Raw genomic sequence first — 16,592 nt, 5'->3', positions numbered from 1 at the left:
CTGGAGCAGTAAAGGTGATTTCATTGCGGTTTTACGGCGCGCCGGGCGTCCTGGGCGTCCTGGGCGTGTCGCGTGCATCGCGTGCAGCAGGCACTGAGTGACACGCAGGGATTCTGCGGGCTCAGTTTGCAAGCGAGCGCGCGCGCGCGTCGACAGAAAACTCCCGCAAACGAGTGAGGGTTGAAAATTTTGCACCTCAGCGTTTCCACTTTCCACGAGGCAACTTCACGAGAGCAGAACGTGGATTATACTGGCTGAGGCTGGCAACCCTTTCGGGGTGGCTTTTCCGCTGTACTCACCGCGGCACCGCGACGACGGCCTGGTCGACGTGCACTCGGCGGCGCCCCGTGGTGGCGCGTGACGTGGAGAAGGCGCAGCCCATGGCGAGGTGAAGCGCCCCGGAATCTGCAACCGGGACGACGCCGAGGGCCGGAAGTCGGACGAGGTGACGAGTTTATCAGTTGGCCAGCGCTGCCTGCGCTGCCTGCAGCCCCCGACTCCCCCGAGCCAAGCGCTCAGCCTCTGCCAGTGTACTGCGGCTGCTGGCCCTGCTGGCCGAGGCCGAGGCCCGCGCGTCCCCGCGTCCGGCGAGGAGGGGAGGGGTCAGGATGAGGCTACTTGCTGACGGCGGCGCGCTCCATGTCGACGGCGAGCATCTGTTGCGCGCCGCTGTGGCGCTGAACGCTGCGCCGCTTGGCCGCTTGGCCGCGCGGGACTAGACTCTAGACGGCCGTGCCGCGCCGCGTGGCCAAGTGGACCACTAAATGATGAGTCGGATCGCGCCGCGTCTGCAGGGCTGCACGGCTGCAGCGAGTCCTATTCCTATTGCAGTGGCCGGAGAGAACTGCTGCGCTGGGCCCCTCGGCCTGCCGGGCTGGGGTCGAAGTCGAACTGTCAAGAGCTATTTGCCCTGCTCTCGGTGCTCGCCGCCCCACCCTTTGCGAGGGCGTGCTGCGGGTTGACTGCGAGCGGGAGCGCCCGCCGATGAGACCGTTGGTCTGTCTCTCTCGCACTCGTACGGGATGCCCTTTCGAAAGGGAGAGAGGAATCGGTCTGCCGCAGTAAACAGTGTCCATGCCGATGTGGTGGGACGGTCGGGTCGGGTCGGGGCACAGCGGCCGCCGCGCCCCACCCCGGCCCGTTCCGCCCCGCTGGGATGGCCGACGTCAGTGCGTACGCCGCGTCCACAAGAAGGCTGTTTGTTTGGCGGGGTGCGGTGCGCGGAGCGTCGCGAGACCCAATTGGTCAAACACAGGGCCAGCTCAAAGGACGCACGGGGATTCGAGGGGGAGGGGTCCACTCAGGGGAAGCCGTCGGCCCGACGAGCACGATGAGGGCCTCGATGAGGGCCTCGATGAGGGCGGACGTCCTCGACCGATTCCCCAGATCGCTCTCATCATGTCTCTCTCTCTCTCTCTCTCAGGGTGCGTTCTGCTGCAATGTGAGAGAGAAAGCGACGAAACGTGTTCGGTCTGCCGGAGCGGTGTGGGGCGGTGTGGGGCGCGCCGCGTGGGTGCCCGCCTTCCGTCAGTGCTCGTGGCCTTGATGACGGCAAGTCGGAAGGGACCCTTGATTGCATCGGCGTGCGCGGCCTGGGGCCGACAACAGTAGACACTGTTTGACCATCGGCGCGAGATAAACCGGAGTGCCTTTCAGCGCGACTCCAGCAAAGTCGACTTGGCGACGCGCATTGCCACGCGAAGCGCTTCGCGACTCGACAGCCGCGATAAGCCTTATCGGGTTGACCAGGCTATTTACTCACTAGTGGCCGGTCCAGAAATGACGGGGAACTGGAGGGGGCGGCCAAGCATCGACTTCTTCTTCCAGGAGCCGTACGACTTTCTGGGCGGCGCTCTTAGGGCGTCCTGTCATAGTCGACCTCGCGCTTTTGGGTTCGAGTACTCGGCGGCAAACACGTTTTCCAGTGTGCGCGTCCGGACGCACATATTTACGCTCCCCACAGTCATCAATGGTCGTATTTCTCGGGGCCGGTCCCATTGGACGCGTCGCTCCGTTTGCACACCGACGGCCGGCATGGCGGTATCGGATGTCGGGGCAGCGCGGCAGAGCGGCGGTGGCCCTCATCGATTTGTATGCGCTGCCCCGAGTGCCCCCAGGCCTGCCCTGGCGCCCCGCACTGTAAAAGCATGCGAAGCGTCGCTTCGTTATGCGAATTATCCACGCGCTGTGACGAAATCAACCCTTATTTTGGCGGGACCCGACAGATAATCACGATTTGGGGGCCGAAAGCCACATTTACAGTGCTCTAGCCCCGACCCTAGCCAACTCACATTCACGGTGGCGGAGTGCAGCGTGGTGCAGCGCACCGTGTGGACCTGGCGGGCCTGGCGGGCCTTCGCACACTTCGCACGGCCACTGCAGCAACGCGGGCAACGCGGACCCGCGCGGGCCTTGGTGCCATTGTTTGCGGCGATGGTGACAATGGGTGGAGGGGGTGCAACAACCGAGTCAAAGCAACCGACCGAGTACACTTTGGTACACTTGTAGGAACATTCGGTTAGTTTAATGATTCACAACCATACAACGTATTTACAATGGAGTCCGCGACGCAGCGCGGTGAACACCACGAACGGAAGTAAATGCATATGTACACATGATACAGGGCGTCATGATTTTTTCACACTTGTACTTTCACACACTGTGACAATTGACTATCCAGCGACTTTACAGTTTACCCTGTCTCTCCTAGGACCGCGACGAATGTGCGCGGCGGACTAGACGTAGACGAACGTACAGACTTACACAAAACAATAACAACAACAATAAATGTCATGCCCATGTCACCGGGCGGAGATCGAGTCGCACACTCACACTCACACACACACACACACACACACACACACACACACACACACACGCTCAAATGTCCAGGACGTAGGTGGTGACGGCGTCGTGGGGCGGCTCGGTGGGGAAGATTCGCTGGCCCTTGCGGTCGAGGACCGTCTTGTAGTCCAGCTTGGCGATGCAGCGGTAGCCCATCCGCGAGGCGATGAGGGCCGACACGAAGGACGAGCACACGATGCGTATCAGGCGGTGTCCGTCGGCCTGGGCGATCTCCCTGCAAAAGGCCAATGTTTTTGTTACGTTTTGCTCCTTGTTGTGGCAGCATAACGTTGTCAGGTGAGGGCGCCCTACCTGCTCTCGTCCAGCAGCTTGGTGGCGATGCCCTTGCCCCTCCAGGAGCTGTCCACGGACAGGATGAAGATGTCGAAGAGGCGGTCGAGGCCGGGCGGGCCGTGGCCGAACACGTCGCCCTGGGCCGTGGCGTGCGACAGCATGCGCTTGATCTGCGCGAACTTGGCGTCCGGGTCCTCCAGGGCCTTCACGTCCTCCGGCACGTCGTCGGCGCCCTCCTCGCACTCGCGGCGGTTCTCCTCGTCCTCCTCGCGCGTCAGGGTGGCGTTGATGCAGACGCCCACCAGGCTGCCGTCGCCCGCCACGGCGCCCACGGAGATGCCCTCGTCGAAGGTGCTCAGCGAGAACTCCTCCAGCGTCGGGCAGCGCACGTCCGGCCGGAGTCCGATCTGCGGAACGCGGAGCATAGCGTCAGCGCGGAGTGAGACTCGGAGGTTCAAGTTCACGTTCGGTGGCGGCAAAGGCGCGCTGAGTGCGCCGGCGCTTCGACTTACCGCCGTGTTGAGGGGCTCGTCATGGTAGAAGAACTTGCGCAGGAACTCGAGCACTTTGGGCTTGTCCTTCTGGACCAGCCGTACGATCTCGAAGGTCCTCTTGTCCGCGGCCGCCGCCTGAAAATGAACAGAAAGCGTCGTGAGTTTAAAGGAGATGATAAGAAGGAAGTGGCCAACCAGTGCGATGCTCGCACTAGGGTCCAGACTCATCGTGAGTGAGCGTATCTACTCTCTATTGAGTGGCGTCGGCAGGTGGCCTGGCGCCGTGCCGTCTTGACTCGGAATGGCCTGGGGCGTCATCCAAAGACAGCAGTAATCAGTCCGGCTATTGATGCCTATTGTCTTATTGTTTCCTTCCCCAGAGTCCGTCCAGGGCGCGGTCCCGATTGGTTGTTGACCCGCACGCCACACGCACGCCGCGCCCTCTCCCCCCCTCGCGTTCCCAACAGTGCACCAGCACCTCGCGTGTGTCTCGCCGGGGAAGTCCTTGGCTAGGACGCGCGGTCCTCACGATGAAGGGAGTTCCGGGAGCGAGCCGGAGTCGGATGCACGGACATCCTCCGGGTTCTCCTCCGGTGACTCCGGATCGCCCGGTGGGTCCCGCCCGACCCGACCGGACTGGGCCAATCCACGTGGTGACCCGAACTTGCCCGAACTCGGCCAACCACTCCGGACCCCCTCGACAAAAAGTGAAAATGGTCAGCTGATGGGTGTCAATGCGAACGAGCTCGTGTCGCTAATGACTATGGACCTGTGCCGTGAGTAGCGGTAACGGCGGACAAGCGTGCGTGAGCTCTACAAAAGTATCTAATTATCTATTTTATGGAAAACGGTTGAAAGCAAGTTCATGGCACAACGCGCCTGAATTTGGTGCTGGCGATGGCGTCCGAAATGGTGCACGGTGCGTCAAAATGTAGGCGGTGCGCGCGCTCACCTTGCACGTCCTCATTCTGCTGGACAGGACAGCGAGTGGGTGAACCGCGCACCGCACCGCACGACCCAGCGACCAGCCAGCCATGTCGCCCCGCGATCGAACCGAATCGAAGGGCCAACGGGCAGCGGGCCGAGTCCGAACCGTGCTTTCGACGCCTGTCTCTCTAGCACCCCCACGGGAGTGCGAGAGAGACAGGGCGACGAAGCACTCGCTGCCGACGGCGGTCATTACATGCATGGGGCATGCGCGGCGGGCCGGCGGGGCGCTGGGCTCCGCGCGCTCGGACATTCGACCCATGCCTCCATGCCGCTTTGCTTTTCAGACGTTGAGGTGCTTCCGGGGGGACGCGCGTCGGACACGCGTCGGACACGAGGGACATCAGGAAGAGAAAGCTCGGCCTCGCGTGTGTACGGCGTGTACAATGTGAAATTGGCCTTTCTGTCGCGCAGAAATTGACCGCTTGGCCCGCACTACCGGACTGCAGGTCTGCACTGCCATGGCAGTGTCCTAGCGCGTTGGGAACACGCGGAATACGTAAAACGCTGGAGCTTAGAGAGACTCGTCGTAAGCTCTGTGGGTCTCTCTAGCTCGAGCCGGCGAGGACCCATTCACCTGTCGCGCATTCACCGACCCGCCGAGCACTGCGAAGCACCGCCGAGACGGCAATACAGAGTGTTGTTCGCCGCCGTGCGGGTTTGCCCGGCTCACGGATAAACAGGCTTGGCCTGTGTATTCCCCTGCGTACACCGCGGAGATAGGCAAACCCACCACACTGCAGTTTGGCCATGCAGGCCATGCAGGCCACTGGCAGCGTGGCAGACCGGCTGACCAAAACATTGCAAAACACCGACGGGCCGCGAGGCCAGAGCGAAGAGGCCAAGAGGAGGGGGGCGGTCTTGTGTTCACACACAAGTGCGCCGGCCAATGGAGGGTACTTGGGCTCTGTGTGTGTGTGAGTGTGTCGTGTGTGTGAATGTGGTGTTTGTCCGCGACAAGCGGAAAAGTGACAAAACTGACAGTCTAATTTGAGCGGGAGGGCGTCGCTGAGGTCACTGCGCGCCTATTTTTTAGCGGGTGATGTCAATCAGCTAGCTGTGACGTTGTGACGCGGTGACGCTGGATCGCAGGCAGTCGTTTAGATCGAGGGTTCGCTCTGCAGATGATGGTTTGCCGATCGTTCGAGAGGGTCGAGAGGTGCGTGAGGTTCGGGACTTACGACGGGGATGGCGGGCAGGCTGCTGCGGATGTCGGGGAAGCGGAACACGGAGGCCTCGGCGGGCATGGCGTCGAACTGCAGGGCCATGGCGTACTGCTTGTCGGAGAGCTTGTCGGAGAGCTTGTCGGAGTGCGCGTCGGCAGTGGTGCGCGCGCTGGACACGACGGGGCTGGACTGGTGCGGAGAGGGAGCACTCGGTCGGTTTTGAGGTGCCGTGCCCGACCGTGCCCCGCCCCGCCCCGCCGCGCCGCGCACCGCCCCGCCGCGCTCCGGCACTGACCGCTTGCCATCCTGAACCTGGACAGCCCCCTCCACCAGGTGAGGCAAGGGAGTCCGGGCCCCTCCAGGCCCCTCCAGGCCCCTCCAGGCCCCTCCAGCGCGGGCAGCCTGGACACTGCGGTGTCCTGTGGCGCCCCCTACCCGAGGGGGTAAACACTTCAAGAAATCGTGTACAGACTACTCGGTATTACGCTGTATTACGGTGTATTACACGTGTATTACGGCCTTAAAATGCCAAAATTTGGCACATTTGACCCAAAAATGGTATTACGATCACGTGTATTACGCGTAATACACGGTTTTGGTGTACAGGGTATTACGCGAGTGGTTACCCCCTCGCCCCTACCCCTCTGTGTCCGGCCGTGATGTGTGTGAGGTTACGGCAGATGAGAGGACAGATTGTAAACCTGGAGTATTGGTGTAATCAGAGGCCATCTGCACGGCTTGACAATCCAACAGTCCAGGAATGACTGCCAATCATCTATTCAGCATTTCCGTCCATTCGGTATTCAACGACTGCGTCGATCCGATCCACGCCAATGGTCCCGTCTCCTCTCGTCCGCTCTGCCCACCGAGACACCTGGACACCATGCAGACATCGGCAGACATCATACAGACGGACATCTAGAGTGGAGCGTGGCTGCGGCAGAGCAGGGACACGACGACACGACACAAGCGATACGAGCGCGGAGCGAACAGAAGATCTTCGCTCTCTCTCGAACTCACGGGGCGTCCCGTAGGAGTGCGAGAGAGACAGCGACGGGATCAATCTGCGGCTCCATGCACGCCGTCCGCAGTCCACGCCGGCCGCGGTATCCGGTCCGATCCGATCCGAACCCAGCCAATCCGGGCACCAAGAGCACCCCGGCGAGGTAGGCAACCAGTGTGGGCGACTCGGAATATCCCCTCGGGGCCGGCAGTCCAGACAACGCCAAGCCGACAATGGTGTTGTTGTCTATGATACTCGACCAGCGGCGTTTGCCGCTTACTATAGTAAGCCAGTGAGCAAGTCACCCTTCCCGTTCGGGACAAGCCCGCGGCGCTCCGTCTGGCCCCCGTCTCTGTCTCACTCGTACTCGTGGGACGCCCCGTAGGGCTGCGAGAGAGAGAGAGAGAGAGAGAGAGAGAGAGAGAGAGGAGAGAGAGAGAGAGAGAGAGACAGAGAGAGAGAGCAACTGGCTGGCCGAACTGGTCTTCCGGCGCCCGGGGTGGAGGGAGCGCTTAGCGCGCCTCGCGCGGCAGTGCTGCCTGTTGCCTGCACTGATCAGGAACAAGCCGAGAGATTTCCCCCTGATTGATAGATTTGGTTCCGTTATCGCCCCTCGATGGCTGCTTTGAATGCGGCTCAGCACACACACACACTGGCGCATAGAGGGCGTGTGCGTGTGTGTCAGGCCCGTTCACACTGAGAAAACCTTACAAACTATTTTGGGCCTTACAAAGAAAAGTAGTTTGTATAACAAAGTATTTTGAGCATACGTAAGCTTACAAAGAAAATACTTTGTAATTTACGAACTATTTCTTCGTATAACAAAGTATTTTAGTTTGTTATACGTATGCTCAAAATACTTCGTAAGGTTTTAAGAGTGCATATCCTGGACGTGAACACGGAGCCTAGCGCGGTGGCGCAGGGACTCGCAGTGTGTAGGACACGCCTGCGCTGTGTGTTCTAGTTCCAGTCCTGCAGTGCGGCGCCATGCGGCGCCATGCGGCGCCACGCGTCCTCGAGATGCAGTGGCGATATGCGCGCCTTGCAGGGATTCGAGCCGCTCCACGATTCGCCGCAGACTTAATGGAGTCATTTATTAGCAGAGAGGATAGGCCAGGATGGTTGCGAACAACGCCTCTGTCTCTGTCTCGCCCTCGCGTCCTCGCGGCACGCCCCGTGAGAGCGAGAGAGAGCGCCTGGCGCCGTGTGGAGGCGGCCCGCCGGGTGCTGGAGCCGCGATCCCAGGCGTGGTGTACAGTCCGGGCCGCGGTGCAGCGGCGAGCGACCGCGCCCAAAAAGCCATAAACGTAAAAGGGCGATAAGCGAAAACCCGAGTGTTTAAAACGCGCATTGGTTTGTTTCGGCTCGGGATCGTGGCTCCCGCCGCGTGTGACTCGCCGGGGCCTTACAGTGGAGTGGCACTGGCACGTGCCGGCGAGCAAATCATGACCCCGCAGAATAGGACCTCGTCCCGTTTGGCCGGCCGGCCCTCTTGATTGATGGTCCGTCATTCGGATTCGGATTCGGATTGGCGCGGATTCGACACGTTCGGTTGGTACCCGCTTCGCCCTCCGCTGCCCTCTCCCGCGGCTGACTCCGACCGTCCAGTTCAAGCTCAAGGCCCCTCGGCTCCGCAGCGCTCCGCAGCGCTCCGGCGTGACGCAGAGACTCCACGTGGGGCGTGGCGTAGCCGAGCGTAGCGCTCCGCCCCGGTCACCGCGTGGCTGTGTCTGTGTCTGTCTCGCAGCGCTCCGCCGAATAGGCAGTAAACGCTGCCCCACTCCTCCCGGCGGCGAGCCAGCCTGCGAGGTAGGCAACCCGTCGAGACGGCGTGTGCACGCGTTGCCTACCCGCCAGGCGCCTTCCCGCGACCTAGCTCCGCCATCCAGCAGGCCGATGTCGATCGGTGATTTGCCGCTCTGTCTGTCACGTCCGATGCGGGACGACCCACGAGTGCGAGAGAGACAGAGCCACGAAAGCGGCACGGAATCAGCCAACAGCATCCAGCGGCGCGGCGACGCTCTTTTCCAGTGTCGCGCGGAGCTCGGAGGGAATTCCGGTGATTCCCCTCGAGTCATTAATCCGCGCACTCGGTGCGTCGCCTGATTCAACGGCAAGGTGTATGGCGGGGCGGGGCGGGGCGGGGCGGGGCGGGGCGGGGCGGGGGAATCCGTTCACGCAGGACGGCCGGCTGCCCCGTCCACATAAAGCTTCCAGTGACGCCATGGCTTCGGACGAGGGATTCGGAATCGCCCCAAAGCGACAAGAGAGACAAGTGTCGGAGCTTCTGCTGCGATGGCCTTGGACGGCACTCGTATTTCACTAATTACATCACGCTATCACTGCAGTGGTCACTGTCACGACGGACGCAAGACCGTCTCCACCGTGGGCCTCCCATACGCCACGCCACCCGCTGGCCCAAGCGCGGAGTTGTTCCGAATTTCGAAGTTCAGTGGACTCAATTAAAACAGAAATGGAGCCTCTTTCTTTCGGTCGAGATGGCTGGAAATAAAAGTGTTGGCCAGTCAAGCCCCCTTGTTTTTCGTTTTTCTTTTTTTCCTTCAGACGTAAAGTGCGTGCAGGCCGGCTCGTCGGCCACGTCCACGTTTCTGTTCCTCGGACGAGCAAGACAACAGGCTCTTGGAAGTGATCCTCGGATCCGCGCGGACCATCGCCATGCAAAGGGATAAGGATTAGGGGGCTGGACCGCGAATCATACGAGTATGATGACCCAAGAAATGGTGAGGCGTTCTCGGAGTTGTTCTCCGCGGTGTGGTGCCGACATTATCGGCAGGCGGGTAGGCGTCGCGGGGCTATCCGGTGTCGGCGCCGACTCCTCCGCGCAGAGACTCCGAGGCGATCACGGTGTCACCGTGTCGTCTGTATGGGGGTCGGGTCGCAGGTGCGGGGAGCTGTTTTGACGAAAATAAAGGTGCGGGGGAAAACCGAGTGGACTGGAACCCGAATAGCGATCAGCTCGCCTGCTTGGGTGGGTGAGTCAGGCGGGATGCGCCGAGCCTGCCCACCGCGGCGGTCCAATTTTTCCCTTTTCTCGACCACAAAATGTATTCGGGGAACGGCACGCCGCGGCACGCACCACGCCGTCGACGCAGTCACAACAAGACGTCAGGAGCGCGGTCCGCACTGCAGGGAAAGTACGCGCAACCTGGCACGCCGGCACGCCCGGCACGGCCCAGGGCGGCGGACCTGCTTGACCGGCGGCCGCGGGGCGGGGCGGGGTGGGGCGGGGCGGGGCGGGGCGGGGACGAGCTAGGTCGCACTGCGTCACGGCGCCATGGATTCCTCCTCGATACCACAAAACCATGATTCCAACGCATCGTATTTCCCACCAACAGCCGTCATGGAAAGCATCGACCCCTTCTACAGACACCCTCCGGAAAGTAGGAGACCCAGAGGAAGGCATTCCCTATGATCCAGCCGAGTAGCAGGCCACAGACTTACAGCGATCGTCTGCCCGCCCCAGCAGCGGCGGTCCAAAGCGCGCTCTCCCGGCACAATCGCAAATGGTTTATGTGGGCAATAATCAATGGCCATAGAACGGCTGGACGCGAAACCCGTCGCGACTCGTGTTCGCCATTTGCTGCATTTGCTGCATTTGCTGCGTTTGCCGTCGCCGTGGAGGCTCGCCTCGCTGGACCGGCAACGCCGGCAACGCCTGCGGGCAACGCGGTCATCATTCGCGGTGTGTGAGTGCGGTGATGAGTGTGAGTGTGTGAGTCAATGAGTGTGAGTGTGTGTGAGTGTGAGTGTTTGGGGGGCATGCATGCAGCACGTTCGGAGATGACCAGTCGGATGGGTGTCGTCGGAGGCGTGGTGGTGATGACGCCTGTGAGGGGCAGGGTGGGGCGGGGCGGGGGCGGGGCGGGGTGGGGCCGGGGCGTGGCACGAGGCGCACGCCGCTGGCGGCTCCCAACCGCCTGTCTCTTTGAACTCTCCACTTCACCGCGTAGAATGCATTTTGACGACCGTTTGTTTATTCATACGAATGCGCTGCTACAGTTCAATCAAGACAAGACGACACCGGGTGAAGAATTGGCCCATGCCTGGTCTTCATGGTTGTCTGCTTGGATGCAGTAAAGGCAGAGGCGTTGGGGGGAAATTTAAAAATTTTGTAAACAGGAATATTTTTTTCAAGGTCACCATTTTATTTTGCCATTTGGCCGGGAGAATAACTCCGTCCGATATGACCCGCTTCTCCGCTGAGTGTCAGACGAGTCACGACGCGCTAATGCATATTTATCAAGCGGCGCGGCGCCTAAAACGTCATGAGACAGTTCTGCGCCTGCCGCCCCTTCGGGCCTTCGGGCCTTCGGGCCTACAGGTACATGGGCGACACGCATCGGCTTCTGTGCACGGGGCACGCTTTGGGCCATGCCATGGCACGACCTTTGAACCGCACGAGTGTCGCTCTTCCAGACCGTGTGATGAATTATGGCCAAAAATCTTCTCCAAGGAATAGTTGTGTATTGTTTTAGCTGCAAGGGTATAGACATTTTTGTCAAAACTTAGTGGGATGGCGTTATAAGCACACGATGTGCTTTCTGGACCGGGGCCAGCGTCGGCCCCTCCCACTTGGCTTGGCCTAGCAACGTGGCTCAAAACACAAATCGGAGCTTCACACGTGCGGAGCCATGCAATTTGACCCCGGCCGGCAGATATACGATGAGGGTTCAGTCTGTACATCGCCCGTCTACTCACCTCCAGTCGCCTCGCTCGGCGTGCGTCGGCGACCGTCGTCGGGGGGACGGGGGTTCCTTTGGCAGGACCCGCCAGCGAGCTAGAAACCCGGTCAAAGCCCGGCCAAAACCCGGTCGAAATCCGGTTGAAATCCGGTTGAAACCCGGTCGAAACCCGGTCCAAACCCGGTCCAAACCCGGTCTAAACCCGGTCCAAACGCGGGAAGCTCGCGATAAAGATGCTCAAGGACGGCCTTTACGGTGGAGCACCGAGTCATCCCATCCAGCAAGTGGTAATTTCGAGATCGCCATCCACCAGATATAAATCTGCGGCAGTCGTTGGCGAGGAGTTGCTCGATTAATAAAGAATCGCAAACCCGCAGGCCGCAGGCTGTACCCAACAGTGGTACCGCCGTCGCTCTGTCTCTCTCGGCCTCCCCAGGGGTTCCGTGCGTTCCGTGCCGGTGCGAGGGAGACGGAACGAGCAGGATCGCGCGAGACACACCCCTGGCCCGAGCCGCCAGCCAATCACAACGCGAGGCGCCAGAGCACGCGCCACTGCCATCCGAACCCGACAAACCGGCGAATGGTTCTAGGCGCTGCCTGCAGCGAATCCCTCAGCTCGTGGAGGACAGTGGACAGCTGACAGCTGACAGCGGAGGTGTCTCGGGTTGACCTGACAGAGGGTCGCGCGTTGTCGCTACAACTATTTACCTTGTCGCATGAAACGCGCTGAAAAGGCGAGTCACAATCAACTCCCGGCAGTTAATAAAATGGACCGGCCGCTTCGAAATCCGCTGCGTCAGCGTGGCGGCATGGTGGCGGCGCCCGCGGCGTGGCCCATGGCGGCCCATGGCCCGTGCGATGCGACGCCGCGATGCCCAAATGCGGTCCAACAAAGTGAGGCGTGAGGCGAGCCCCTCGGCGCGGAACGTGTTTTAAAGACCTGGCAAAACGGTGGCGACGCCGACCGGCCCGACGGCCCGGCCAGAGAGGCGCGCTAAGCAGACTTGAAATGAAATTGCGCGATTATTGTGGGGCCCTGACAGCACCGAGAGAGCTTGGAGCGAGGTGTCAGTCAAAGCGAGAGACCATTTCCATTTCCATTACCGCAGGGCGCGCGAGCCGCGTATCATGGACGGCCGTAATTAGACGACTGCAGGTAATTTTTCCGTACTTTGAAAAGAAAATTTGCGAGTAAACACTCGAAAGCGAAGGACGGCGAAAAAATAAGGACTCCGGGAACATTGAAAAAAGTACCTACCGTAGTACTCGGAAATAACAAAAAAAGATTAAGAAAAACCACGCAACAACAAAGAAAAGAAGAAAAAGAGAGAGAATGAACGCTGCCAGCATTACGGAGGCGAGTTCCCGCAGAGAGACCAAATAGTTGAACAGACGTATGAAATGAGCCAGGAGAGCGATTTGGGTGCGGGTAATGAATGACTCCGCGGTGTGTGTGCCCATAAGCCTCTGCGGCACGCACGGCCGCGCCGCGCCGAGGATGTACACACGTCGCAGACACATGATTGGGATTGTTCCGGCGGGGCGGGGTGCCGAGACGGATACGTCGAAGAATGCCCCCCCCCTCCCCTCCCAGTCTCGCGGTGCAGTGCGGGGAAATGAATGTCAAGTACAAGGCCGAGCTACACGTTCACTTGGCGGCGCTGGCGGCGCTCGGCACGGCGGACGCGCGGACGGACTTAGGGACGGACGGGCGGACGCGAGGCAGACAGGCGGTCGGACGGACACAGTGACAACCATCAGGGGCAGCCTTCGGTTCTCTCGATGGGGTGTTAATGACGGCGGGCTGCGTCACTCGCCCGCCGCGGTGCTGGGTGCTGCCACCGACGCAAAATTGGTGCTCGCACCGCCGCGCCCGCGTCCGGACCCTCTTTTCAGGGGGAGGGGGAGGGGGTAGCTTCCGCAGCGGGCTGGCGCCAAATTTCGGCCTGCAGGTTTTGGGGGCTCGCAGCAACTTGATTCCGAACACTGCGTTCACATTCAAAGGACGGACACGGGGTGGTGCTGCTTACGTCGTCTGCGTTGGCCAGTGCGCTCGACGTCGAGACGGGGCGGAGGACGCTGCTCTGGTGCGGCGGCCACTGGCTGGCCAGCAAGGTGCCCTGGGCGGCCACGGCCCGCACCGTCCTGGACATGGTCCTGGACATGGTCCTGGACGAGTGCATCGCGGCGAGGCGCGCCACCTGTGTGGGCAGCAGCAGTCTCATTCCCAGCTTCCGAACGGTGCTACCGTCGCTGTGTCTCTCTGCCGCGGCCCGCAGGGGTGCGAGAGAGACAGAATGGTCCTGCGGTCCTGCGGTCCTGCGGCGCGGGGTGGTCACACCTCGGCGTCAACACGCGCGTGCAATGTGGCTCGGCGCGGCGTGCCGGCGTGCCCCGCGCCGCGACGACGGAGGATTAAAATACAGCGGGGTCGGCGAGCCTGCCGCCTCAAGCATCGATTCGTCGCTCTGTCTCTTTCGCACTCAAGCGGCGTCCCGTAGCGGTGCGAGAGGGACAGAGCGGAATCAGGCGCCTGATTGCCTCCTCTTGGCAGCCGCCCCCTGCATTGTGTGCGTGCACAATGGGTGGCGTACACGTCCGAGAATATTTCGGAAACACCCGAAACACCTCTAAAATAGTCGTTAACGTGGTTCGCGTGGTTCGCGCTTCGGAGCGACATGGCAGCGGCCCCCTATCCCTTCGGCGTCTGCGACGTGGACTCAACCACAGACGCCAGGCAAATCCTTCCCACGACGCGTCAATGTCAAAGGGCTTGCCAGACTATGGCAACTTCTGGAGAACTGAAGCCCTGATTTTGCCTAGACGGGCTGGCACTCTTTCGGCACTGGTCACTGGTACATCTTGGGAATTTTCACCCGCTTCCCTAGCAACACACTGGCCTGAACCCACGCAGCCGAACTTGGGTGCTCCGGGCGGGTGTGTGTGGCGTGCTCGGAATCCCCCGTCCGCCTCCCGGGCAGGCTGAGGCCGTGCTTCGGCGCGCCCGTGAACCCGTCTCTATGCGGACGCGGACGCACTGCCGTGACATGAGGATTGCCTCTGGCCACTCAGCGAGTCGGTTGGGTTGCCTGCCGGCGCGGCCGAGGCGAGTCCCGCGCCTCAAGTGCCCGAGGCGCCCACCGTCTCGCCGGTAGGCAACCCAACACGCAGCCGTGCGCGCCGCGCGGCGGAAGAGGAGGGAGGAAGGACCGCGCACGCCTGCTTCCTGCTTGTGGCCACAAAGTTGTGACTTGGATGTTTGGTCAGTACTCCCAGACAGGCGCACCGGCGGCATGGCAGCTGAAGTGACACAGGTGCAGGCCGTGCCGGCGGAAGGGGGAATACACGAGGGCGTCTGAGGCGACTGGGGGACCCCCCAGCGGGACAGGCGACTGGGGGACCCCCCAGCGGGACCGAGGGGAGCGAGGGGGAGGGGGCGTGTGCGAAGGGTTCGCAGCTGACCGATTCCGAGAGGCGTTCTCGTCGCCCTGTCTCCCTCGCACGCGTGGGGCGTCCTCGACGGGTGCGAGAAAGGCGGAGCGACGAAAACAACGACTCTCGGAATCAGTCTGCTGGCGCTAATTCAAGACGGAAGCGTCCCTAAAGAGACCCATCCGCCACTACATTCTAACTGACACACTGACACAGCCTGGTGCAGCCCTCGGTGCAGCCAGTCCAAAGCCAGCCCGCGGCCGTTTGTCCCGTACATGCGCATGCATAAAACTAGGAGCGAGATAAGGCGGGCTGCGCGTGCTAACATCATGCATGTCAACTTGACTGCGTATGCAAATATGTCCTGTCTCCGCACGGGAGGCCGAATGAATGACACTCACGTTCGGCGCTCTTTTTTCTTTCTTTTTTTTCGCCGACTCCTTCCTATTGTATCTCGCCGTTTGCATGCAGTGCGGCGCCGCCCTGAGGAGTCTTATCGAGTATTTCTCCCGTTATCGCTCGATTGGCGAATTCCCCTCAAACGGGGAGGCTTTGCGATCATGACCAGGACGACAGGACGCCGCGGTGGCGGAAAGTGCCAGAAGGAGGCCCGTCCGGAACTCGCGCCGGAAAGCCGGAAAGCGGCGAGGCTCATCCACTCACCTGTGTCGCCATGGTCGGCGTGCTGGGGGTGGTTGGGGTGGCTGGGGTGGCTGGGGAGCGGGGTGGCGGGGGTGTCACTGCTCGCTTCGCCGAAGCGTCTCTGCCGGCGCGGAATGGACTAGTGTGGACGACAAACGCGCCGCGTCCTCACGCCCGTCGTCGTGCTGCACCCGGGGACCGGCGGGGACCGGCGGGGACCGGCGGGGACCCTAGGGCCCCGGGCCCAGTGCGGCTCGCTTAGGCTCGGCTCTATTCGGCTTATCAGCGGCTTCCTATGCCCCCCGGGCCCCCGGACCCCCCGAGGCCCCGCCACCGCGCGGCCACTCGCGGCCACCGCGGCCACCGCCACGGCAGGAGCGCGGTGACACTTATCTGTTAGGACGGCCATGGAATGGATGGCGGCCAAGATCAGTCGGATGCAAGCGAGGCAAGCGATGCAAACCGTGACCAGAGCACGCGCTGTGAGGTGTGGGCCGCGTTCCACTATCTACCGTCGGACACACGCCCTCGCCAATCGATAAGGATTCGGGAAAAAAATTATCAGTCTGGCCCCGACCCACTACACAAACACACTACACAGAAAACAAACAAAAACACTCACGCGCACACACTCACACGCCGTGTTTAGGTTCACCACGTCCGCGATAGGTCAGCCACTCATTCTAATTGCCCCATTTTAATCGTCCATATAACGTCGTGTGAGCTTTGGAGTGTTTAATTTATTTGTAAGTGACAGTTTTGCAGTTTAGAAATTACAACTTGAAGAATCCCAGCCCCCTGGAGGGATGGGGGCGAGATCACTACCGCAAAGACAGTGTTGTCGCGCCTGATCTTGCCAGACGAAAAACAAAGTCATGTTCTGAACACAATCTGTCTGCTTCTAGTTCACAGATTGAGAGATTACGTTAGGCGCGCAGTGACGCTGAAGCCACGGAAACGGAACCGATTGTACTTTCATTTTCCCGCCATGACAGAATGTGAATGTCAACCCAAACTGGCGGGAAAG

The 16,592-nt window shown here is 61.1% G+C and overlaps 1 protein-coding gene across 3 annotated transcripts; it reads right to left on the bottom strand.

Annotated features, from left to right (window-relative positions):
* Positions 1 to 2,497: 2,497 nt before the first annotated feature.
* On the bottom strand, positions 2,498 to 15,741 carry LOC117643620 (dopamine N-acetyltransferase-like). 3 transcript variants are annotated; one of them, XM_034382608.1, is made up of 5 exons: positions 15,587 to 15,736; positions 13,522 to 13,692; positions 3,651 to 3,767; positions 3,157 to 3,545; positions 2,498 to 3,079 (listed from the first exon to the last, which is right to left on the bottom strand). In XM_034382608.1, exons 1-5 carry the CDS (start codon positions 15,596 to 15,598, stop codon positions 2,881 to 2,883), a joined length of 888 nt encoding a protein of 295 aa, XP_034238499.1. In that variant the 5' UTR covers positions 15,599 to 15,736; the 3' UTR covers positions 2,498 to 2,880. The 3 variants fall into 3 exon arrangements, with proteins under 3 accessions (XP_034238499.1, XP_034238501.1, XP_034238500.1); XM_034382610.1 differs by lacking the exon at positions 13,522 to 13,692 and having other exon boundaries at positions 15,587 to 15,741; XM_034382609.1 differs by lacking the exons at positions 13,522 to 13,692; positions 15,587 to 15,736 and adding an exon at positions 5,801 to 6,024.
* Positions 15,742 to 16,592: the final 851 nt, after the last annotated feature.

The sequence above is a fragment of the Thrips palmi genome, unplaced genomic scaffold, assembly GCF_012932325.1.
Source record: "Thrips palmi isolate BJ-2018 unplaced genomic scaffold, TpBJ-2018v1 HiC_scaffold_17, whole genome shotgun sequence".
NCBI lineage: Eukaryota > Metazoa > Arthropoda > Insecta > Thysanoptera > Thripidae > Thrips > Thrips palmi.
The sequence above is the reverse complement of the archived record's forward strand: the minus strand, read 5'-3'. Positions and strand labels throughout refer to the sequence as shown.

Bases quoted from the DNA above. Each gene is read 5' to 3' on its own strand.
- LOC117643620 (XM_034382608.1), bottom strand. The intron at 3,768-13,521 runs GTAAGCAGCACC...GTTCATTTTCAG, and splicing joins CACTGGCCAACGCAGACGAC to GCGGCGGCCGCGGACAAGAG. The intron at 3,546-3,650 runs GTAAGTCGAAGC...CGCGTTCCGCAG, and splicing joins ACGAGCCCCTCAACACGGCG to ATCGGACTCCGGCCGGACGT.